This window comes from Hippopotamus amphibius, chromosome 10 (genome assembly GCF_030028045.1).
Source record: "Hippopotamus amphibius kiboko isolate mHipAmp2 chromosome 10, mHipAmp2.hap2, whole genome shotgun sequence".
Classification (NCBI taxonomy): domain Eukaryota; kingdom Metazoa; phylum Chordata; class Mammalia; order Artiodactyla; family Hippopotamidae; genus Hippopotamus; species Hippopotamus amphibius.
Genome location: NC_080195.1, coordinates 71,462,867 through 71,484,793, shown reverse-complemented (window position 1 = coordinate 71,484,793; position 21,927 = coordinate 71,462,867). Strand labels below are relative to the sequence as shown.

The 21,927-nt window shown below is 35.9% G+C and overlaps 2 protein-coding genes across 2 annotated transcripts in view; one reads left to right on the top strand and one right to left on the bottom strand.

Moving 5' to 3' along the window:
• GABRR3 (gamma-aminobutyric acid type A receptor subunit rho3) overlaps positions 1-21,927 on the bottom strand; it is a 725,962-nt gene that overhangs the window by 662,012 nt on the left and 42,023 nt on the right. The gene's annotated exons all lie outside the window — the stretch shown is intronic.
• LOC130830394 (olfactory receptor 5K3-like) lies at positions 2,013-2,930 on the top strand (the record flags this gene model as incomplete). The annotated part of the gene is made up of 1 exon (XM_057697600.1): positions 2,013-2,930. A coding segment is annotated over exon 1 (918 nt), but the record flags the coding sequence as incomplete, so codon positions are not given.

Genomic DNA, 21,927 nt, shown 5'->3' with positions numbered 1-21,927 from the left:
ACATTAATTAACATCAAGTATATGTCTTAGTGACCTAATCTCCTCACAGAAATACACTGAAGTCATTACAAGGAAATCCCTTTAGCATTTGATGGAAATTTTAAATGTGCATTGTAAGGAAAATAATTATTGACACTGACCCATTAGTAGTTGCTCGGATATTTATCCTTTTAATTCTAAATGTTTCAGAGACCGAGGTTTATATTCTGAAATTCTATTAGACCTAACACCATAAAGCAAACAACAAGGTGTTATAAAACACTTCTCAGTGAGATCTAGGTAAGAGGAATATTCTACTTTACTTTCACATTTAATATTAACATCAATTAATATGTATTTTCTGAATTATTGAGCATTTTTTGGTTGTTGTTAGATTTCAACTAATTAGTTATCATTCTAGCTATTCTCAAAACTGAAGAATATGGGAAAGTATGATGAGAAAATGTATTGCAATTTATGCTGACGTCTCTGATTATAAGGTAGAACTACAAAATATACAGGTAAGGACAGAATATAATTCTGTTATATAATTCAGGCATGCACATAGAACATTATTCCTAACCTAGCTGAATAATAAAGTGGTATATGTTTAATATTTTAAAACAAAAAAAATAAAACTTTTAGCTAGTGCCTGTATTTTGAAATTGAAATGAATCATTTTGACTAAAGAATTTATATGATTAGACAGTCAGTGTCTTGTAGATCACTAAATAATAATAGAAGGTAGCCTTTAAAGGAAAACAAAATTTCTTCATCAAATCACGTTAAGATTTAAAGAATTTTCTAAGTGTTAGAAAATTAAAGTATAAAAGAATGGCTTACTTTTATTTATTAGCTTATAATGTACTGTGACATACTTCAGAAAATCTTATATAATTTTATTAGGAAACTGTAAAACACTAGATACATTAATTCAGGTAAAAGAAAAATACCCAGATTTTTTTGAACAATGAATTTTGATAATAACCTTTGTAAACTGTTCTTCAAAATTAAATCTCAATTTGTAGGTATCAAATACTTCATTAAGGATCATTGGTAGATACTGAAAACAAGTTCACCTATCACAGGTCAGTGAACTAGAGGTAGGAATGGAATCAATCCAGCATGGTACAGCTCTTATGAGAAGGATGAGTCACAGAAAACCTCAAAGTACCTATAATATAAAAGGGAAACTGTAGATGCACGTATTAAAAAAAAAAAGCAATGTTAGATTATACACAAGCAATTCTAGATTGTGTTGGGAATATAAGACACTCTATGGTTCAAAAAATAGAGATTGGTGTAGTCTGGGGCACTGAGTACTTTATTATGTATCATTATAAAAAGCTATGATTTACATAATGGAGGAAAGTATTTAGATATCTGGACACATTCAAAGAGAATAATTGATTTGGCATGACATGGGGAAAAGGGATGAAAGAGGTGACAATCTATATATATTTATTTTGTTAGCTTTCCAAGGTAATTTTCTTTAAAGACAAACAGTCCTCTCCTTCATCCTTAGTGATTTTCAGGCAATTCCTAAGATATAAATTTAACATATCTGTGTACACTATTCAAACATTCCATCTACTGGGAGGGTACATGAAAACTGTTTGCTCAATGTAAAAAAAACATATCTACATGAAAAGTGATTTGATATATATTTTCAGGAATTCTAATATAAAAACAGACACACATTAGTTGGGAATACTGAAACAAATATGGGTACCCTAGATATGTATGGTATTCTTCATAAATTCATAAAGACAAGCCTTTACCTCTATTAGCATCCTCCCTAGAATTATCAAAATATTCCTGGGAATCCCAAGCTTCAGAGTCAAGCTCATAAATGTGACATTACACTGAAATGAATGTCTCCTACAGGTATGTGTTCCTATTCCAGAGAAAATAGAGGAAGCTTGAAGAAGACCTCCACACCTTCAAAATAGCAAACTTTGAAGGGAAAATTAATGCACTCAAATTTCAAATCTTATATCTCCACAACTCCTATGTCAACAGAGAACATGGATATGATTGAGGATAACTACTCCTTGACAACTGAATTTATCCTCATAGGATTCACAGATCACCCACAACAGAAGACCCTTCTGTTTCTGGTGTTTCTCACCATCTATCTGATCACCATAGTGGGAAATCTTGGCCTGGTGGCACTGATATGTAGAGAGTGTCGTCTTCATACACCAATGTACATCTTTCTGGGTAACCTTGCTCTGATGGATTCCTGTTGTTCCACTGCCATTACCCCAAAGATGCTAGAGAACCTCTTTTCTAAAGACAGAATGATTTCCCTCTATGAATGCATGGCACAATTTTATTTTCTCTGCCTCGCTGAAACTGCAGACTGCTTTCTCCTGGCAGCAATGGCCTATGATCGTTATGTGGCCATCTGCAACCCACTGCAGTACCACACCATGATGTCAAAGAAACTCTGCATTCAGATGATCACAGGGGCCTACATAGCTGGAAACCTGCATCCCACGATTCATACAGGGTTTCTGTTTAGGTTAACTTTCTGTGGGTCTCATCAAATCAATCACTTTTTCTGTGATGTTCTCCCATTATACAGACTCTCCTGTGTGGACCCTTATATCAACGAACTGATGCTATTTATCTTTGCAGGGTCAGTTTTAATCTTCACTATTACCATAGTAGTAATCTCTTATCTTTTCATCCTTTTCATGATTTTCAAAATGAAATCCAAAGAAGGAAAAGGCAAAGCCTTATCAACATGTGCATCCCACTTTCTCTCTGTCTCAATATTCTATGGTTCTCTTCTTTTCATGTACGTTCGACCAAATTCAGCTAATGAAGAAGATAAAGATATACCTGTTGCCATTTTTTATACTCTAGTGATTCCCTTATTAAACCCTTTTATTTATAGTCTAAGAAATAAGGAAGTAATAAATGTTATGAAAAAAATTATGAAGAAAACTTCATAACATTATAAAACAAATCATCATCCCGTATGGACAACTGATTTTAATGTCATTAAACTTTTTTCAAAATCAAGGAATACTGAGAAAGTGGAAAATGGCCCTGTCATATATAACATTAAATTACCAAAATATGATGATATATCAGCCAAATAAACACGTTAAAAAGAAGAGAGTATGGTAAAGTGCATTCCAAAATCTAAGCTATTTGGTTTCAGCAGGGACAAACTAAATAATGACCCTTGAGGTCACAAGTGCGTTAGGGTATAATACACTAGTAGCTATGTTTCAGAGTATAATAAGTTACAATTTTCAACAAATGCTAGGAATTGAAGTCAGTACATATAAAGGTCACCTCCATTTAATATTTTTGCAAATTGCTGGAATACCAAGGTATAATCTTATAAACTTCCCCATATCCCAAGTCTTCAAATATTAGTCTCCTCTTAAGCAACACCATGTGACAGCAGTAAACTCTCTATTTCATTTGATTCTCAATTTTGATGTGTTTAACAGATGTTTAAATATGAAATCACACAATATATATTCACTAATTAAGAACATTTTCCCTTTATTAGTCAATTTTCCCTCAAGTTCTCTGTAACACAGTATCTGTACAGTTGTGATTTATAAATCTGTACTTGAAGATGATGCTATTTATATTGATATCACCATGGATTTGATATTTTCATACAGTTTGATTGGTTGACCATCATACATGACAGTGCAATACCTGAATATATTCTTAAATAAAGGTTTTCCTCTCTGATAGATTTACTTGTCTTGCTTGTTATCAGAAATACCATCAACTTCAACTAATTACAAGGTAAATTATTGATATATGCATAGCGTTAACAAAAGCTGCAGGTCCTAATCAAGCAAAAATGAGGAAGAAAATAGTAAAAATGTAAATATCTAAACAATAATATTTATTGATCTTTCCATGCACAAATATGGAAGAAAAAATTATTTACAAAGAACCTGCTCTCTGCTCGGTGCTAAGTTAGACCCTTCATATACATTACCTATCAATTTATTAGATGTAATTTTCTTGCTTTTCATGAAAAGCAAGATTCGTGAAAATCTTGTAGCTTGAAATATTTCGGTACTTGTCCAAGTTCATCCAGGTCATCGGATTCAGCTGGAATTTGAATCAATACCACCTTTTCCCCACATGCTTAAGAGTTCAGTAAATGGAGATCCTTGTAGCCTACAGTATTTAGGTCTTAAATTGCATCAGAAATAAAATGTGCCTTAAAAATGGGGAAAAATGGTATTTGGAGGAAAACAGGAATGGTCATGACCAGAGTCCATGTTTATGGAAAGGAGTGTGGCACTGGAAGTGGGAGATGCAGAAGCTGAACCATGGAACACAGTCAGAAAGTGGACAAAACTGTTGGTGAGAGCTGTTGGTGAATGTGGGGAAAAGGCGGGAAGCTGATCTGGTTACTGAGAATATTAAATGCCACCCTAAGGAATCTGAATTTATCTTAGAGCCATCAGACTCTGAAGTCCTCCTGGAGCAGAGTAACATGATTGTACATTTCAGAAACCTGATCTTGCAAATGATTAGAAAGAGACCTAAAGCAAGGAGACTAACTTCAGCAATTCACATATTAGATGAGGAGAACTGAAACTGGTGAATAAAAGGAGAAGGGTGCACAGATAGGAGCAACATTTTAAAGAAAAAAATAATACATTATAACTGGGATATAAAGTGAAGGCCTGTCTTTTTCCTCTGAATATCAAACATGACATAACTGATATCATATCACCAAGGCTTAATAAGGTATCTAACACATTTGGCCATTCAATAAACATTTCCTTTACAATGTTTAAATATAATCATGTAAATAAATATTTACTGGGCTTATAATTTTTACTTTTGAATGAATGAATAAATTTTAACTCTTGGTTTAAATTTCTAATATTCTAAATATGGATAGATATAATCCACATAAACAAAGCTCTTTATGATCATGAGACACACTATAAGCAAGAAGGAATCTAGATACCAAAAATTTTGAGAAGCTCTGAATTAGAGGTAAGTTGTACATGCTATATTCAGTGTCTATTTTAATGGATATTTTTAGTTTTCAGACTTGCATGCAGTGATTTAAATTCCCTTTTCTGGAATACGGGGATATGTGTATAAAAACAGATGATTGAACCTGGTGTACCCCCAAAAAAATAATAAAAAAAAAAAGTTAAAAGAAAAATAAATTCCCTTTTCTAAGGGTACCACAACTTTTGTTACGTATTTCTGCACCACCCACCCAAACCCTTATCAACACTGAATTCCAGAGGTCTGTTAAGGAAAGAATATGTCACTTATTTGGGACCACTGTCACAAAGGAGGTGATTTTCTGGAACTTTCTGGGAATTACATATTGCTTATTTGAAACAATGTCCACCAAAAAGATACTGTTTCTCCCTCTTGTCGTGGTGTGTGAATATGACATGTGGCACAGGCTACATCCATTTTGCCATCAAGGGAGAAACAGCCCCAAGATGAAGTCAATACACAATGGAGGACAAAGCTGAGGGAATCACAGGGAAACAGACCCAGAGTCACTGGAATAAACTAGTCATCTGGTTTTATACTCCAACAGATCTTCTTACTATGTAACCTTGTTTGGTAGATGCATTATCTGTAACTGAATAAATGTGAATTGATACGTTCATGTCTCTTGCCTTTCCTCCTCTTTTTATAGTCTCTTTTAACATAATTATCAGACAGTCTTTAGCTTACAAATTACTTTGCAGCAGTACCCATTCAACTGTTCTTCACATCCATTGTTTATTACCTTCATTACGCTATTTTAATTTCATACAACTTCACTTTAAAAATTTATTCACAGAAATACTAAGGTGGGGCTCAGGAATCAAACCCAGGCTACCTAGCTCCAGAATCCATGTTCTTAACCACTACCTCATACCATACATCGCATAAAGAAGTAAAAGAAGCACAAGAGGAAAACGTCCAAGAACCTAAGCTACCTAGTGGGACGGGAAATAGGGCAGAGATTCAAGAATAGTATGAATCAATGATATTTTCCTTCCAATTTATTTTGAAAACTTTCAAACATACTGAAGTTGAGAGAATGCCCATAGATTTTTTAAAATCAAGATTAAGCTATTTACATATGACTGGTAAGTTATCTTCAAATGTGTATACCTAATACATACATTTAAAGTGTGTGTGTGTGAAGACATTATGATAGTTTACCTGTAAATATTTCAATATACATCCCAAAAGAACATAGAAATTTCCTATATTATCATGTCATTATAATTCCTAATTTAACAATACCAAATATGAAGTTCACATTTGAACTTTTTGTAATTTTCCCAAATTGTCCTTTATAGTGATTTAAATTTTCCTCAAGAATTTAATTAGTCTCTCATTGTATTCATATAAAAAAAATTTTATACAATTTTAAAAGGTTACACTCCATTTCCAATTACTACAAATACTGGCTTTATTCCCCATATTATATAATACATCTGTGTAGCCTATCTTACACCGAGTAGTCTGTACCTCCCATTCCCCCACCTCTATGTTGCCTACCCCCCTTCCCCACTGGTAACGACTAGTTTGTTGTCTATATCTGTGAGTTTGCTTCCTTTTTGTTATATTCACTAGTTTGTTTTATTTTTAAGATTCTACATGTAAGTGATATCATACAGTATTTGTGTTTCTCAGTCTGACTTGTTTCACTTAGCATAAAGCCCTCCAACTCAATCCATCATACAGCAAATGGAAAAATTTCATTCTTTTTTATGGCTGAGTAGTATTCCAGTGTGTGAGTTTGTGTGTGTGTGTGTGTGTGTGTGTGTGTACCACTTCTTTACCATTCATCTGTTGATGGACATTTAGATTGTTTCTGTGTCTTCCCAATTGAAAGGGATGCTGCTATGAACCTTAGGGTACATGTATCTTTTTGAATTAATGTTTTTGTTTTTTCCAGATATATACCCAGAAGTGGAATTGCTGGGTCATATGGTAGTTCTGTTTTTGGTTTTTTCAGAAAGCTTCATACTGTTTTCTGTAATTGGCTGCACCAATTTACATCCCTACAGGAATGTAAGGGTTCCCAGGAATGTAAGGGAATGACAGTTCCCTTTTCTCCACATTCTCACCAAAATTTTTTATTTGTCTTGTTTTTGATAATAGCCATTCTTATCTGTGTGAGGTGATGACTCCTTGTGGTTGTGTTTTGTATTTCCCTGATGTTGAGCATCTTTCCATGTGCCTGTTGGCCATCTGCATTTCCTCTTTGGAAAGATGTCTACTTAGGACTTATGTCCATTTTTTTTAATCAAGTTTTTTTGTTTGTTTTCTTGATGTTGAGTTGTATATGTTTATAGATGTTGGCTATTAATCTCATCAATTATATAATTCGCAAATATGTTCTCCCATTCAGTGGGTCGTCTTTTCATTTTGTTCATGATTTCCTTTGCTGCACAAAATCTTTTTAGTTTAATTAGGTCCCATTTGTTTAGTTTTGATTTTCTTAACTTTACTGTAGGAAATTAATCTAAAAAATATTGCTGCAATTTATGGCAAAGAGTGTTCTACCTATGTTTTCCTGTAGGATTTTTACAGTATGTAGTTTTACATTCAAGTCTTTAATCTGGTCTTACATTTAGGTCTTTGAGTTTATTTTTGTCTTTAGTGTTAGAGAAATTCAAATTTCATTCTTTTATGTGTAGCTGTCCAGTTTTCCCAACACCACTCTTGCAAGAGACTGTCTGTTCTCCATTCTATATTCTTGCCTCTTTTGTCATAGATTAAATGGCCATAAGTGTATGGGTTTATTTATGGGCTTTATCCTCTGCTTCGTTGATCTATGTGTCAGTTTTTAACCAGTAGTATACTATTTTGATTACTGTAGCTTTGTAGTATACTCTGAAGACAGGAAACATGATTGCTCCAGTTCAGTTATTCTTTTTCAAGATTGTTTTGCCTGTTCAGGATCTCTTGTGTTTCCATGAAAATTAAAAAATATTTTGTTCTAGTTTTGGGGAAAATGCCATTGGTATTCTGATGGAGATTAAACTGAATCTGTAGATCGCCTTCATTAGTATGGTTGTTTTAACTCTATCAATTATTCCATTACAAGAAAAAGTATATATTTCAATCTATTTGTGTTGTCTTCAATTTCTTTCACTATGTCTCACAGTTTTCTGAGTACTGGACTTTTACCTCCTTAGGTAGGATTATTCCTCAATTTTTTTGATGTGATGATAAATGGGATTGTTTCTCAATTTCTTTTTCTGATACTTGTTAGTGCAGAGAAATAAAACAGCTTTCTGTATATTATTTTTTATCTTGCAACTTTACCAGATTCATTGACAAGCTCTAGTAGTTTTCCAGTGGCATCTTTAGGATTTTCTATATATAATATAACATCATCTGCCAAAAGTGACAATTTTACTTCTTCCTTTCCAATTCAGATTACTTTATTTCTTCTTTTTCTCTGAATTATGTGGCTAGGACTTCTGAAACTCTGCTGAATTGAAGTGGCAAGAGTGGGCACCCTTGTCTTGTTCCAGATATTAAAGGAAATGCTTTCAGGTTTTCACCATTGAGTATGATATCAGCTGTAGGTTTGTCATATATGGCCTTGACTATGTTGAAAACTGTTCCTTCTATGCCCACTTTCTGAGGAGTTTTTTAATCATAAATGGATGAAGAATTTTATCAAAAGATTTTTATACATATATTGAGATATGATTTTTATTCATCAATTCATTAATGTGGTGTATCACATTCATTGATTTGCAGATAATGAACCACCCTTGCAACAAATGAATAAATCCCATTTGATCCTAGTATATGATCCTTTTAATGCATTGTTGGATTCAGATTGCAAATATTTAGTTGGGGATTTTTACATCTATGTTCATCAATGTTGTTGGCCTGTAATTTTTTTTTTCCTTTTCTTTTTTTAATATTTCTGTCTGGTTTTGGTATCAGGGTGATTCTGGCCTCATAGAGTGACTTTACAAGTATTTCTTCCTCTGCAATTTTTTGGAATTTTTTGAGAAGGATAAGTGTTAACTCTTCTCTAAATTTTGGCAGAATTCACCTGTAAAGCCATCTGGTCATGGACATATGTTTGTTGAGAGTTTTTCAATTACTCACTCAATTGCATTACTGGTAGCTTGTCTGTTCAAGTTTTCTAGTTCTCCTGGTTCCAACTTAGAAGACTGTACCTTTCTCAGAATTTGTCCATTCTTCTACAATGTCCCTTTTATTGGTCGTTCATAGTAATCTCAAGATCCTATGTATTTCTGTGCCATCAGTTGTAATTTCTCCTTTTTCATTTATGACGTTATTGACTTGGGCCCTCTCCCTTTTTTTCCTGATGAGTCTGATTAGATGTTCATCAATTTTGTTTATCTTTTCAATAAACCAGCTCTTCGTTTCATTGATATTTCCTTTTGTTTTTTTAATCTCCATTTTATATATGTTTGCTTGGATATTTTTGATTTCTTACTTTTCCTAGGTTTGGGTTTTCTTTGTTCTCCTTTTTCTAACTCTTTTAGGTGTAGAGTTGTCTATTTGAGATTTCTCTTGTTTCCAGAGGCAAGCTTATATCAATATAAAAACCCTCTTATAACAGCTTTTGCTGTGTCCCATACATTTTGGATCATCATGTTTTCATTTTCATTTGTCTCTAGGTATTCTTTGATTTCCCCCTTTGATGTCTTCAGCGACCCACTGGTTGTTTAGTAGCATATTGTTTGGCCTCCACATATTTGTGTTTTGCAGTTTTTTTCTTATAGTTGATTTCTAGTCAAGGCATTATGGTTGGAAATGGTGCTTGGTATGATTTCAATTTTCTTAAATTTATTGATGCTTACCTTGTGGCCCAGCATGTGATCAATCCTGGAGAAGGTTCCATGTGCACTTGAAAAAAAATGTGTATTCTGCTACTTTTGGATAGAATGCTCCATATTTATCAATAAAATGCATCTGACATATGTGTCTCTTAATGGCAGTGATTCCTTATTGACTTTCTGTCTGGATGATCTGTCCATTGTAAATGAGGTGTTAAAGTCCACTAATATTATTGTGTTTCTGCCTGTTTCACCTTTTAATATTTGCCTTACATATTGAGATGCTCCTATATTGGGTGCATATATATTTACAATTGTTATAACTTCTTTTTTGGATTGAGGTCATGATCATTATGGAGTGTCCTTATAACAGTCTTATATGAAAGTATATTTTGTCTGATATAAGTATTAGTACTCCTGCTTTCTTTTGATTTCCATTTGCAAGATATATCTTCAGTTCTATCCACTGACTTTTGGTCTATGTGTGTCTCTAGATTGAAAGTGAGTCTCTTATAGGCAGCATACATCTTGTTTTGTATCCATTCAGTCACTCTATGTCTTTAATTGGGGCATTTAGTCCATTTACATTTAAGGTAATCATTGATATGTATATTCTTATTGGCATTTGATAATTGTTTTAGGTTTATTTTTGTAATTTTTTTCCTTTCTTTTGTTTTCTTGTAACTTGATGGCTATATTTAGTGTTATATCCTTTTTTCTTTTGTGTGTATATTATAGACTTTTGGTTTATGGTTACCATGAGGTTTATATATAATAACGTATATATATGATTGTTTTAGTCTACAGATCCCTAGACTTCAAATCCATTTTTAAAAACCTACATTTGTACACTCCTCCCCTCATGATTACTGATTTTGATATCATATTTTACATTTAACTTCTTGTGTATCCCTTAACTGCTTGTTGTAGATATAGATGATTTTACTACTTTGTTTTTTACCTCCCTACTTTCATTGTGTGTGGATGACTTCCTACCTTTGCAGTATGTTTTCCTTTGCTGGGGAACTTTTTCATTTCATAATTTTCTTGTTTCTAGCTGTGGCCTTTTCTTTTTCTCATTTGGTGCTGCTGAACTCTTTTAGCTTTTGCTTGTCTGTAAAGCTTTTGATTTCTCCATCAAGCCTGAAAGGAGGCTTGCTGGGTAGAGTATTCTTGGTTGTAGGTTTCGCCTTTTCATCACTTTAAGTGTATTATGTCACTCCCTTCTAGCCTGTAGAGCTTCTGTTGAAAAATAGGCTGATAGCCTTACAGGAGTTACCTTGTATGTTATTTGTTGCTTTTTCCATGCTGCTTTTAATATTCTGTCTTTATCTCTAATTGTTGTCATTATAAATACAATGTCTCCTTGTGTGTTCCTCTTTGGTTAAACCTGTATGGGACTCTGTTCTTCCTCAACTGGGTGACAGTTTCCTTTCCCAGGTTAGGGAAGTTTTCAGCTATAATAATTTCAAATATATTTTCAGCCCCTTTCTCCCTCTTTTCTCCTTCTGGGACCCCATTTCTTGTCATTCTTGTTTCTGTTTTCTGTTCAGTAACTGTGACTTCCACTACTCTGTCTTTCAGGACACAGATCTGTTCCTCTGTATCATTTAATGCATTTTTGTTTTCAGTTATTGTATTATTCATCTCTGTTTGGTTGTTCTCCGTATTTTCTAATCCTTTGTTAAATACTTCTAATCTCTCACTCTATGTATCCATTCTTCTCCCAAGTTCTTTGATCCACTTTATGATCAATACTCTGAACTCCTTCTCAAGAAGACTGCCCACTTCCACTTCACTTAGTTCTTCTGTTGCTTAATTGTGTTTCTTTGTCATGAACCTGTTCCTCTGCCAGCTCAATTTGTCTAAGGTACTACTTGTATTTTTAAGTACAAGTTAGTTATGTACCTAAGTCTTGGAGAAGTGGCCTTCTGTTGGAGAGGTACTATGCATCCCAGCAGCACATCCCCTTTTATCATCCAAGCTGCATGCCCTAGGCCTTCCCCCTAAGAGGACTACATGTGTCTCTCCCCTGTGATGAGCTGACTACACAAACAGTCTGGTAGGCTTGGTTGGCTTCTAACCCAGGTGGTTGCCGGCCCCTGCCTTGTGTGATTGTTGCTGTCTACTGGTTAGCAGGGCTTGGTCAATGGTGACTGACTGCAGAACCACAGGCAACCTCGGGGTTAGTGCTAGCTCATGGGTGAGCTCAGTAAGAGTCCAGAACACTACAAGGCTAATGCCCACCCACTTTAGGGTGAAGCCAGGACCTGGGCTTACTGCTGCACTACTGGCAGGGAGAACTGTGTCCTGCAGTCTGGCTGCAAGGCCCAGGAATCCCAGAGCTGGTGTAAGATCACAAATAGAGGTGGGACCAGTTCCTGACACAGTTCAGTATGGAGTTCAACGTGTCTCAAAACTTGTGTTGGCCTACTAGTGGGTAAAGCCAGAGCCCAACTGGTCCCAAGATAGAGTTGGCCTGCTGTGGGTGAGCTAGGTCCGCAGGCTGCAGAATTGTGGTTTTCCTGTGTATGGTGTCTGCCTCCAGGTGGCTGTGGCTGGTCTTATGGCTACTGCATGCTTCCTGGAGGGAAGGACCTGTGCCTGCCCTATGGTGGATGGAGCTGGCTCTGGGCCCTCTGATGTGTAGGGACTTTTCTAGAGGCATGTCTAGAGGTGGCTGTAGAGTCAGGAATCTTTAGGTAGCCTATCTGTTGATGAGTAGTGCTGTGTTCGTACCCGTTTAATTTTTTGGCCAGAGATGCCCCAACACTGGTTGCCTGCAGGCTGTTGTGTGGTGCCAGCCAAGTTCTGGTGTGAATGACTTAGATGGAGGATCCAATGATGTCACTCACCTGCACCAGTGTCCATATGGTACAAAGTTCCCAAATACAGCTGCTGCTCATGTCTATGTCTCCATGGTGAACTGTAGTTGCCTCCTGACACTCCAGGATACTCTCCAAGACCAGCAGGTAGGTCTGGCCCAGGTTTCTATCAAATTATTGCTTTTGCCCTGGGTCCTGCTGAATGAGAGATTTTATGTGTGCCCTTTAAGAGTGAAGACCCTTTGTCCCCTAGTCCTATAGAAATCTCATAATATAGCCCCAATGGCCTTCAAAGCCAAATTCTCAGGGGGCTTATCTTCCCAGTGCAGGACACCCATACTAGCGAGTCTAAAATGGGGCTCGACACTCTCGTTCCTATGTAAAAATCTTTGCAATATAAATATTCACCAGTTTGTCAGTTGCCCCTCACCAGAGGTATGGAACTTGACAATACCATGAGTCTGCCCCTCCTACCCATGTTGTTGTACTTTCTTCCTTACATCTTTAGTTCTGGAAGATCTTTTCTCCAGGTTCCAGTTCTTTATATCAATGGTTGTTCTGCAGATAGTTGTGATTTTGATGTGCTTATGAGAGGAGGTGAGCTCAGGTTCTTTCTCCTCTGCCATCTTGGCTGATCCTCCATTTCTGGAGGTCAAAGTACAAAATGGGTCTCAATGCACTCCTTTTGCTGATTCAGAGGAGAATCTGTTTTTTGCTGCCCACATTTTCTGTCTTGTGACTTTTTCCATTAACCTTTAAGCCAGAAATGGCAACTTGAGTCTTTTTTTCACAGTGTAAATTTAGTACTCTTTCATTTCTGCACACTAACAATAAAGTATTAGAAACAGAAACCAAAAAAGCAATCCTATTTAGAATCACATCAAAAAGGATAAAATACTTAGGAATAAACCTACCTAAGGAGATAAAAGACCTTTCCTCTGAAAACCATGAGACACCAATGAAAGAAACTGAAAACACAAATAGATGGAAAGTCACACCATGTTCATCAAGTGGAAGAACTAATATTGTTAAAATGACTATACCACCCAAGGCAATCTACAGATTCAGCACAATCCCTTTCAACATACCAATAGCATATTTCATAAAACTAAAACAAAAAATTCTAAAATTTGGTTGGAAGCCCAAAAAATCCTGAATACCTAAAACAATCTTGAGAGGAACAAAGCTAGAGGTATCACACTTCTTGACTTCAGACTATAAAACTACAAAGCTACAGTCATCCGTACAGTATAATACTGGCACAAAAACAGACACATAGATTAATGGAACAGAACAGAGAGCCCGGAAATGAACCCACACTTATCCAGGCAATTAACCTACAACAAAGGAGGAGAGAATATATAATGGAGAAAAGACAGACTCTTCGATAAATGGTGTTGGAAAAACTGGACAGCTACATGCAGAAGAATCAAATTGGATGACTTCTCACACTATTCACAAAAATAAATTCAACATGGGTTAAAGAATTAAATATAAGGCCCAAAACTATAAAATTTCTGAAACCATAAACTCAGCAAACATAAGCAATATGCTCTTTGACATTGATTTGAGTAGCATTTTTTTGGATATGTCTCCTCAGAAAAGGGAAACAAAATCAAAAATAAACAAATGGGACTACGTCAAACTCACAAGCTTCTGCACAGCGAAAGAAATTATCAACATACCAAAATGTCACCTACAGAATGGAACAATATATTTCCAAACAATATACATAATAAGGGGTTACTGTCCAAAAATTACAAAGAACTCTTACAAATCAACATAAAAAAATTAAAAATGGGAAGAAGACGTGAACAGACATTTTTCCCAAAAAGTCATACACATGGCAAACAGGTACATGACAAAGTGCTCAACATTCATCATCAAAGAAGTGCAAAGTAAATCCATAAGATATCACTTCACACCTGGCATAATAATTATTATACAAGAGACAACAAAGAACAAGTGTTGTTGAGGATGTGGAGAAAAGGGAATCCTTACACAATGGTGGGAGAGTAAATTGGCGCAGCCACTGTGGAAAACTGAATGGAGATTCCTCAAAAAATTAAAAATTGAACTACCATAAATACCATATTTGTATTTATCCAAAGAATACAAAAACCCTAATTAGAATATATACATGCATCCCTGTATTCACTGCAGCACTATTACAATAGCCAAGATGTAGAAGCAACCTAAGTGCCCATCTAGAGGAGAATGGATAAAGAAGATGTGATAAATATATACACAGTGGAATACCACTCATCCATTAAAAAAAAAGAATTTGCCATCTGTGACAACTTGGATCGGCACTGAGGAAATTATGATAAGTAAAATGAGTCACAGAAGGACAAATACTGTATGATTTCACTGAAATGTGGAGTTTCAAAAAAAGATAAAAAAGTAAACAAAGATAGCAAAACAGAAGTAGAGTTATAGATAAAGAAACAAACAGGTGCTAGCCAGAGGGGAGAGTGTTTGGGGAAGGAAAAAAATAGATAGGAAAATTAAGAGATACAAACTTGCAGTTGCAAATAATTGAGTCACAGTTATGGAATGTACAGTGTGGGTAATATAGTCAATAAATATGTGATACTGTTGGATACTGACATACTGTAACTAGAATTATCAGGGTCTTTATTTTGAAATATACAGAAATATCAAATTACTCTGTTGTATATCAGAAACTGAAATAGTGTTGTAGGTCAACTGAACTTCAAAAATAAAGAAACTCATAGAAAAATAAATAAGATCTGGGGTTACCAGAGTTTATGCATTGTGAGGCAGGGATTGGATTGGACGAAGGTAGTAAAAAAAAAATAGAAACTTCCATTTATAAGAGAAATAAGGACTAGGATGTAGAGGTGGATGTGCCTGTGGAATTTCAAGCCAACAGGAGATGTCTAACTGTCTAGCAGAGATCAGGGTGGCAGAGTAGAAGGACTTAGAGCTTACCTCCCCTTACAAACACATCAAAAATACATATACATGTGGAACAATTTTCACTGGATACCAACTGAAATCTTGCAGAAGATCTCTTAATAATCGAAGCTCTAAGAAAGATACTCATGCAAGCAAGTAGGATGAAAGGAAAACAAAAGAATCAAGACAAGACCTGCACCCCTGGGAGGGAGCTGTGAAAGAGGAAATGTTCCCTCACCCTGGAAACCCTCTTTGCCAGATGTGAGGCCCACTGGGACACATACAGAGTAGGAGTGGCCTGGCTTACGCTCTAGAGGAGTATGTGGGTGCTGGCTTGCTGCAGTGCTTCCTGTAGCCAGGGACAAGCAGTGATGGCTGCCATGTCACCACACTTCTCAGGCCAAGATGCACACATACTGGGGCATGCAGCAGCTGCAAGTTGAAACTTGGGCTTCAGTGGACAGACCCAAATAGAGGGCTTAGTTTGGCTACATAGAGAGAGCCCAAAGTTTCTAGAGTGTGGTCCAGGATGCCAAGACTGACATGCACAAGATGGAGCAGAGGCCCATCAGAGAAACCCCATTATCAGCACACAAAGGGTGGGGCACAGGTCCACTACAGAAACCCATTGTCAGCATACTCATGGCAGAACATGGCTCCAGTGGCAGTGGGTTTTGAGAGTACGCATACTCCAGAGGTGGCCCTGACATCTCAGCCATTTATTAGTGCTCCCACAACAGGGATGGGTCCAGGGATGGTGCAAGCAGCAGTGGACTATGTTGGCATGCACAATGAGTGATGCGCAGCATTACAGAATCACACATCCATTGCCAAAAGGAGGGATGGCCCCGGGAAGGAATACTCAGTGGCTGCTTTCACAGTGGAAGCGCCACAGTCCAAACAACTTCACCACACCTTAGAATCAGATCTGGGGGCTTCTACTCCAAAAACTGGGGAGAAACCCTGCCCCTAATAGGGCTCTGACAGCCACAGAACAAAGAGGATACCCCGCCCAACATCCAGTGCAGGCACTGGACACTAAAACAGTAGTCACACCCTCTATCAAGGGAAAAACTGCCAGCACACTCTGACAAAAGACGTGGCAGGTATCCGAAACAAAAATAACCCTCCCAACCAAAAGTATTACTCTTACACAGTCTACATAGTGATGCTGCCACATAAAAACAGTCAGTGAAGACCACAGTAGATAAATGTTTCTCTTAAATTCACAGTCAGTGGAGTTTAAGTAAAATGAAAAATCAGAGGAAATATTCTCAACTAAAAGAAAAAGAGAAATCCCCTGAATGAAACAGACCACTCCAGTCTACCAGACCTGATTTCAAAAAGGAGGTAATAAAAATGCTAAACAGAAGACTCATCAGGCTTTATGCTTCAGGACAACACGGGGCTGTGTGCACACTGACAGGAGCTGTGTTTCCTGACAACTCAGGTGATACCAGAAGATAAGTAACATGGAAAATTGTAATTCAAGATAAGATGGTGGAGTAGAAGAACATGAGCTTATGAAAACACCAAAATCTCAACTAAGTGATGAACAACCATCAACAAAAAAAAAGCTGGAACCTACCAAAAAGATATCCTACATCCAAAGACAAAGAAGAAGCCACAACAAGATGGAATAAGGGATGCAACAGCAATAAAATCAAATCCCATACCCACTGGGTGGGCAACCCACAAACTGGAAAACAATTATATCCCAGAAGTTCTCCCACAGGAGTGAAAGTTTAGAGCCCCATGTAAGGCTCCCCAACCTGGAGGTCTGGAAAAGGGAGGAGAAGCCCCCAGATAATCTGGCTTTGAAAGCCATCAGGGTTCGATTGCAGGAATTCCACAGGACTGGAGGAAACAGAAACACCACTCTTGAGGGACATACACAAGTTCTCATGGGTACCAGAACCAATCATAAGTACTGAAATTGAAAATGTGATTTAAATACTTTCAACAAACAAATGTCCAGGACCAGAGGGCTTCACAGGTGAATTCTATCAAACATTTAGAGAAGAGGTAACACCTATCCTTCTGAAACTATTCCAAAAAGTTGAAGAGAAGGAACACTCCCAAATTCATTCTAGGAGGCCACCATCACCCTCATAGCAAAACCACACAAAAATACCACAAAAAAAAAGATTGCAGGCCAATATCACTGATGAACATACATGCAAAAATCATCAACAAAATACTAGCAAACCAAATCCAACAACACACTGAAAGGATCATATACCATGATTAAGTGAGATTCATACAAGGGATGCAAGGATTCTTCAATAACCACAAATCAATCAGTGTGATACATCACATTAACAAACTGAAGAACAAAAACCATATGATAATCTCAATAGGTGCAGAAAAATGTTTCAACAAAATTCAACACTCATTTATGAAAGAAATTCTCCAGAAAGTGGGCATAGGGGGAAAATACCTCAACATATTGAATGCCATATATGACAAACCTATAGCTAATATCATACTCAACAGTGAACAGCTGAAAGCATTTCCTCTAAGATAGAAACAAGATGAGGATGCCCACTCTTCTCAATTTTATTCAACATAGTTTTGGAAGCCCTGGCCAATCAGAGAAAAAAAAAAGAAATAAAAGGAATCCAAATTGGAATTGAAGATGTAAAACTGTCACTATTTGCATATGACATGATACTATACATAGAAAATTCTGAAGATGCTACCTGAAAACTATTAGAGCTCATCAATGAATTTGATAATGTCGCAGGATAAAAAATTAATACACAGAAATCTGTTACATTTCTATACACTAACAATGAAAGATTGGAAAGAGAAATTAAAGAAATAATTCCATTTACCACTCACATCAAAAAGAATAAAATACCTAGGAATCAGCATACCTAAGAAGGTAAAAAATTTGTACTCCAAAAACTGTAAGGCGCTAATGGAAGAAATCAGAGATAAAACAAACAGATGAAAAGATATACCATGTTCTTGGATTGGAAAAATCAATATTGTCAAAATGACTACACTATCTAAGGCAATCTATGGATTCAATACATCCCTATCAAATTCCCAATGTCATTTTTCACAGAACTAGAACAAAAAATTTTACAAGTTGTTTGAAAACACAAAAGACCCCGAATGGCTAAAGCAATCTTGAGAAAGAAAAGTAGAGCTGAAGGAATTGGGCTCCCTGACTGCACACTATACTACAAAGCTACAGTCATCAAAACAGTATGGAACTGGCACAAAAACAGAAATACAGATCAATGGAACAAGATAGAATGACCAAAAATAAACCCACACACCTTTGGGCAATCAATCTACAACAAAGGAGGCAAGACTATACTATGGAGAAGAGGCAGTCTCTTCATACATTGGTGCTGGGAAAATTGGATAGCTACATGTAAAAGAATGAAAGTAAAACATTCTTTAATACCACACACAGAAATAAACTCAGAATGGATTAAAGACCTAAATGTAAGACCAGATACTATAAAACTCTCAGAGGAAAACATAGGCAGACAATCTTTGACATACATCACAGAAAGATATGTTTTGATATGTCTCCTAGAATAATGGAATAAAGATACAAATGGGATCTAATTAAACTCAAAAGCTTTGCTATGCAAAGGAAACCAAAAACAAGGTGAAAAGACAATCCACAGAATGGGAGAAACTATTTTCAAATGACATGATGAACAGAGGATTAATCTCCAAAATTTACAAACAGCAGGTGCAGCTCAATATCAAAAAAACAAACAACCCAATCAAAAAATGGGCAGAAGATCTAAATAGACATTTTTCAAAGGAGACATGCAGATGGCCAACAGGTACATGGAAAGACGCTCAACATCACTCATTATCAGAGAAATGCAAATCAAAACTACAATGATATATCACCTCACACCAGTCAGAATGGCCATCATCAAAAAGTCTACAAACAATAAATTCTGGAGAGGGTGTGGAGAAAAGGGTACTCTCCTACACTGGTGGTGAGAATATAAATTGGTACAGCCATTATGGAGAAGAGTATAGAGGTTCCTCAAAACACTAAAAATAGTTAACTACCATATGACCCAGCAATCTCACTCCTGGGCATATACCTGGAGAAAACCATAGTTTGAAAAGATATGTGCACCCCAATGCTCACTGCAGCAATATTTACAATAGCCAGGATATGGATGCAACCTAAATGTCCATTAACAGAGGAATGGATAAAGAAAATGTGGTTACATAAAAGAATGAAATTAGAACACTCCCTAACACCATACACAAATATAAACTCAAAATGGATTAAAGACCTAAAAGTAAGACTGCACACTATAAAACTCTTAGTGGAAAACATAGGCAGAACACACTTTGACATAAATTGCAGCAAGATATTTTTTGACCCATCTTCAAGAGTAATGAAAATAAAAACAAAAGAAACAAACGGGACATAATGAAACTTAAAACCTTTTGCACAGCAAAGGAAACCATAAACAAGACGAAAAGACAACTCTCAGAATGGGAGAAAATATATGCAAATGAAGCAACTGACGAAGCATTAATCTCCAAAATATACAAGCAGCTCATGGAGCTCAAAATCAAAAAAAAATGAATAGTCCAATCAAAAAATGGGCAGAAAACCTAAATAGATATTTCTCCAAAGAAGACATACAGATGGCCAACAAACACATGAAAAGATGCTCAACATCACCAATTATTAGAGAAATGCAAATCAAAACTACAATGAGGTATCACCTCACACTGGTCAGAATGGCCATCATCAAAAAATCTACAAACAATAAATGCTGGAGAGGATGTGGAGAAAAGGGACCCTCATGCACTGTTGGTGGGAATGTAAGTTGGTACAGCCACTATGGAGAACAGTATTGAGGTTCCTCAAAAAAAATAAAATAAAAATAGAACTATCATATGGCCCAGCAATCCCACTACTGGGCATATACCCAGAGAAAACCACAATTCAAAAATACACATACACCCCAACGTTCACAGCAGCACTATTTACAATAGCCAAGATGTGGAAGCAATGTAAATGTCCATCAACAGAGGAATGGATAAAATATATGTGGTACATATATACTATGGAATATTACTCAGCCATAAAAAGGAATGAAATTGGGTCATTTGTAGAGATGTGAATGGACCTAGAGACTGTTATACAGACTGAAGTAAGTCAGAAAGAGAAATACTAATATTGTATATTAACACATATATGTGTTATCTAGAAAAAATGGTATAGATGACCTTATATGCAAAGCAGAAATAGGACACAGACATAGAGAACAAATGTATGGATACCAAGGTGGAAAGGAGAAGCGGAGGAATTGAGAGACTGGGATTGACACATGTGCACTGTTGGTACTATGTGTAAAACAGACAACTAATGAGGAAAAAAAAGAAAGACATATAAACCTCAAAAAAAAAAAGAAAATGTGGTACATATACACAATGGAATATTAGCAATAAAAAACAACAAAATAATGCCATCTGCAGAAACATGGATGGACCTAGAGACTGTCATACTGAGTGAAGTAAGTCAGACCCAGAAAGACAAATACCATATGACATTGCTTAAATGTGCAAACTAAACAAAAGTGAACTTATTTACAAAATAAAAGTAGAGTCATAGATGTAGAAAACAAACTTATGGTTACCAGGGTATAAGAGAGGGGGATAAATTGGGAGATTGGAATTGACATACACACATTACTACATATAAAACAGATAACTAATAAGAACCTGCTGTATTGCACAGGGAACTCTAATCAATACTCTGGAATGGCTTATATGGGAAAAGAATCTAAAAAAAAAAAAAAAAGAGTGGATATACGTACATGCATAACTGATTCACTTTTGCTGTACTCCTGAAACTAACACAACATTGTAAATAAATTTCAATAAAGAAATTTTTTAAAAATGAAGATTTAGTGCATGTATACACTAGAATATTACTCACCCACTAAAAAGAATGAAATAATGGCATTTGCAGCAACATAAATGGACCTAGAAATCAGCATACTAAGTAAAGGAAGTCAGAAAAAGACAAAATTATATGATATTGCTTACGTGCAGAATCTAAAAAAGATGATATAAATGAACTTATTTACAAAACAGAAACAAACTCACAGAATTATTAAAAAAAAAAAAAAAAAAAAACTTACGGTTACCAAAGGAGAAAGGTGTAGGAAGAGATAAATTGAGAGTTTGGAATTGATATATATACACTACTAGATTAAAACAGGTAACCAAGTATCTACTGTAAATCACATGGAACTCTGCTCAATACTCTGTAGTAACCTAAATGAGAAAAGAATTCCAAAAAACAATATACATGTATATGCATAATTGAATCAGTTTGCTGTACACCTGAAACTAACACAACATTGTTAATCAACTATAATCCA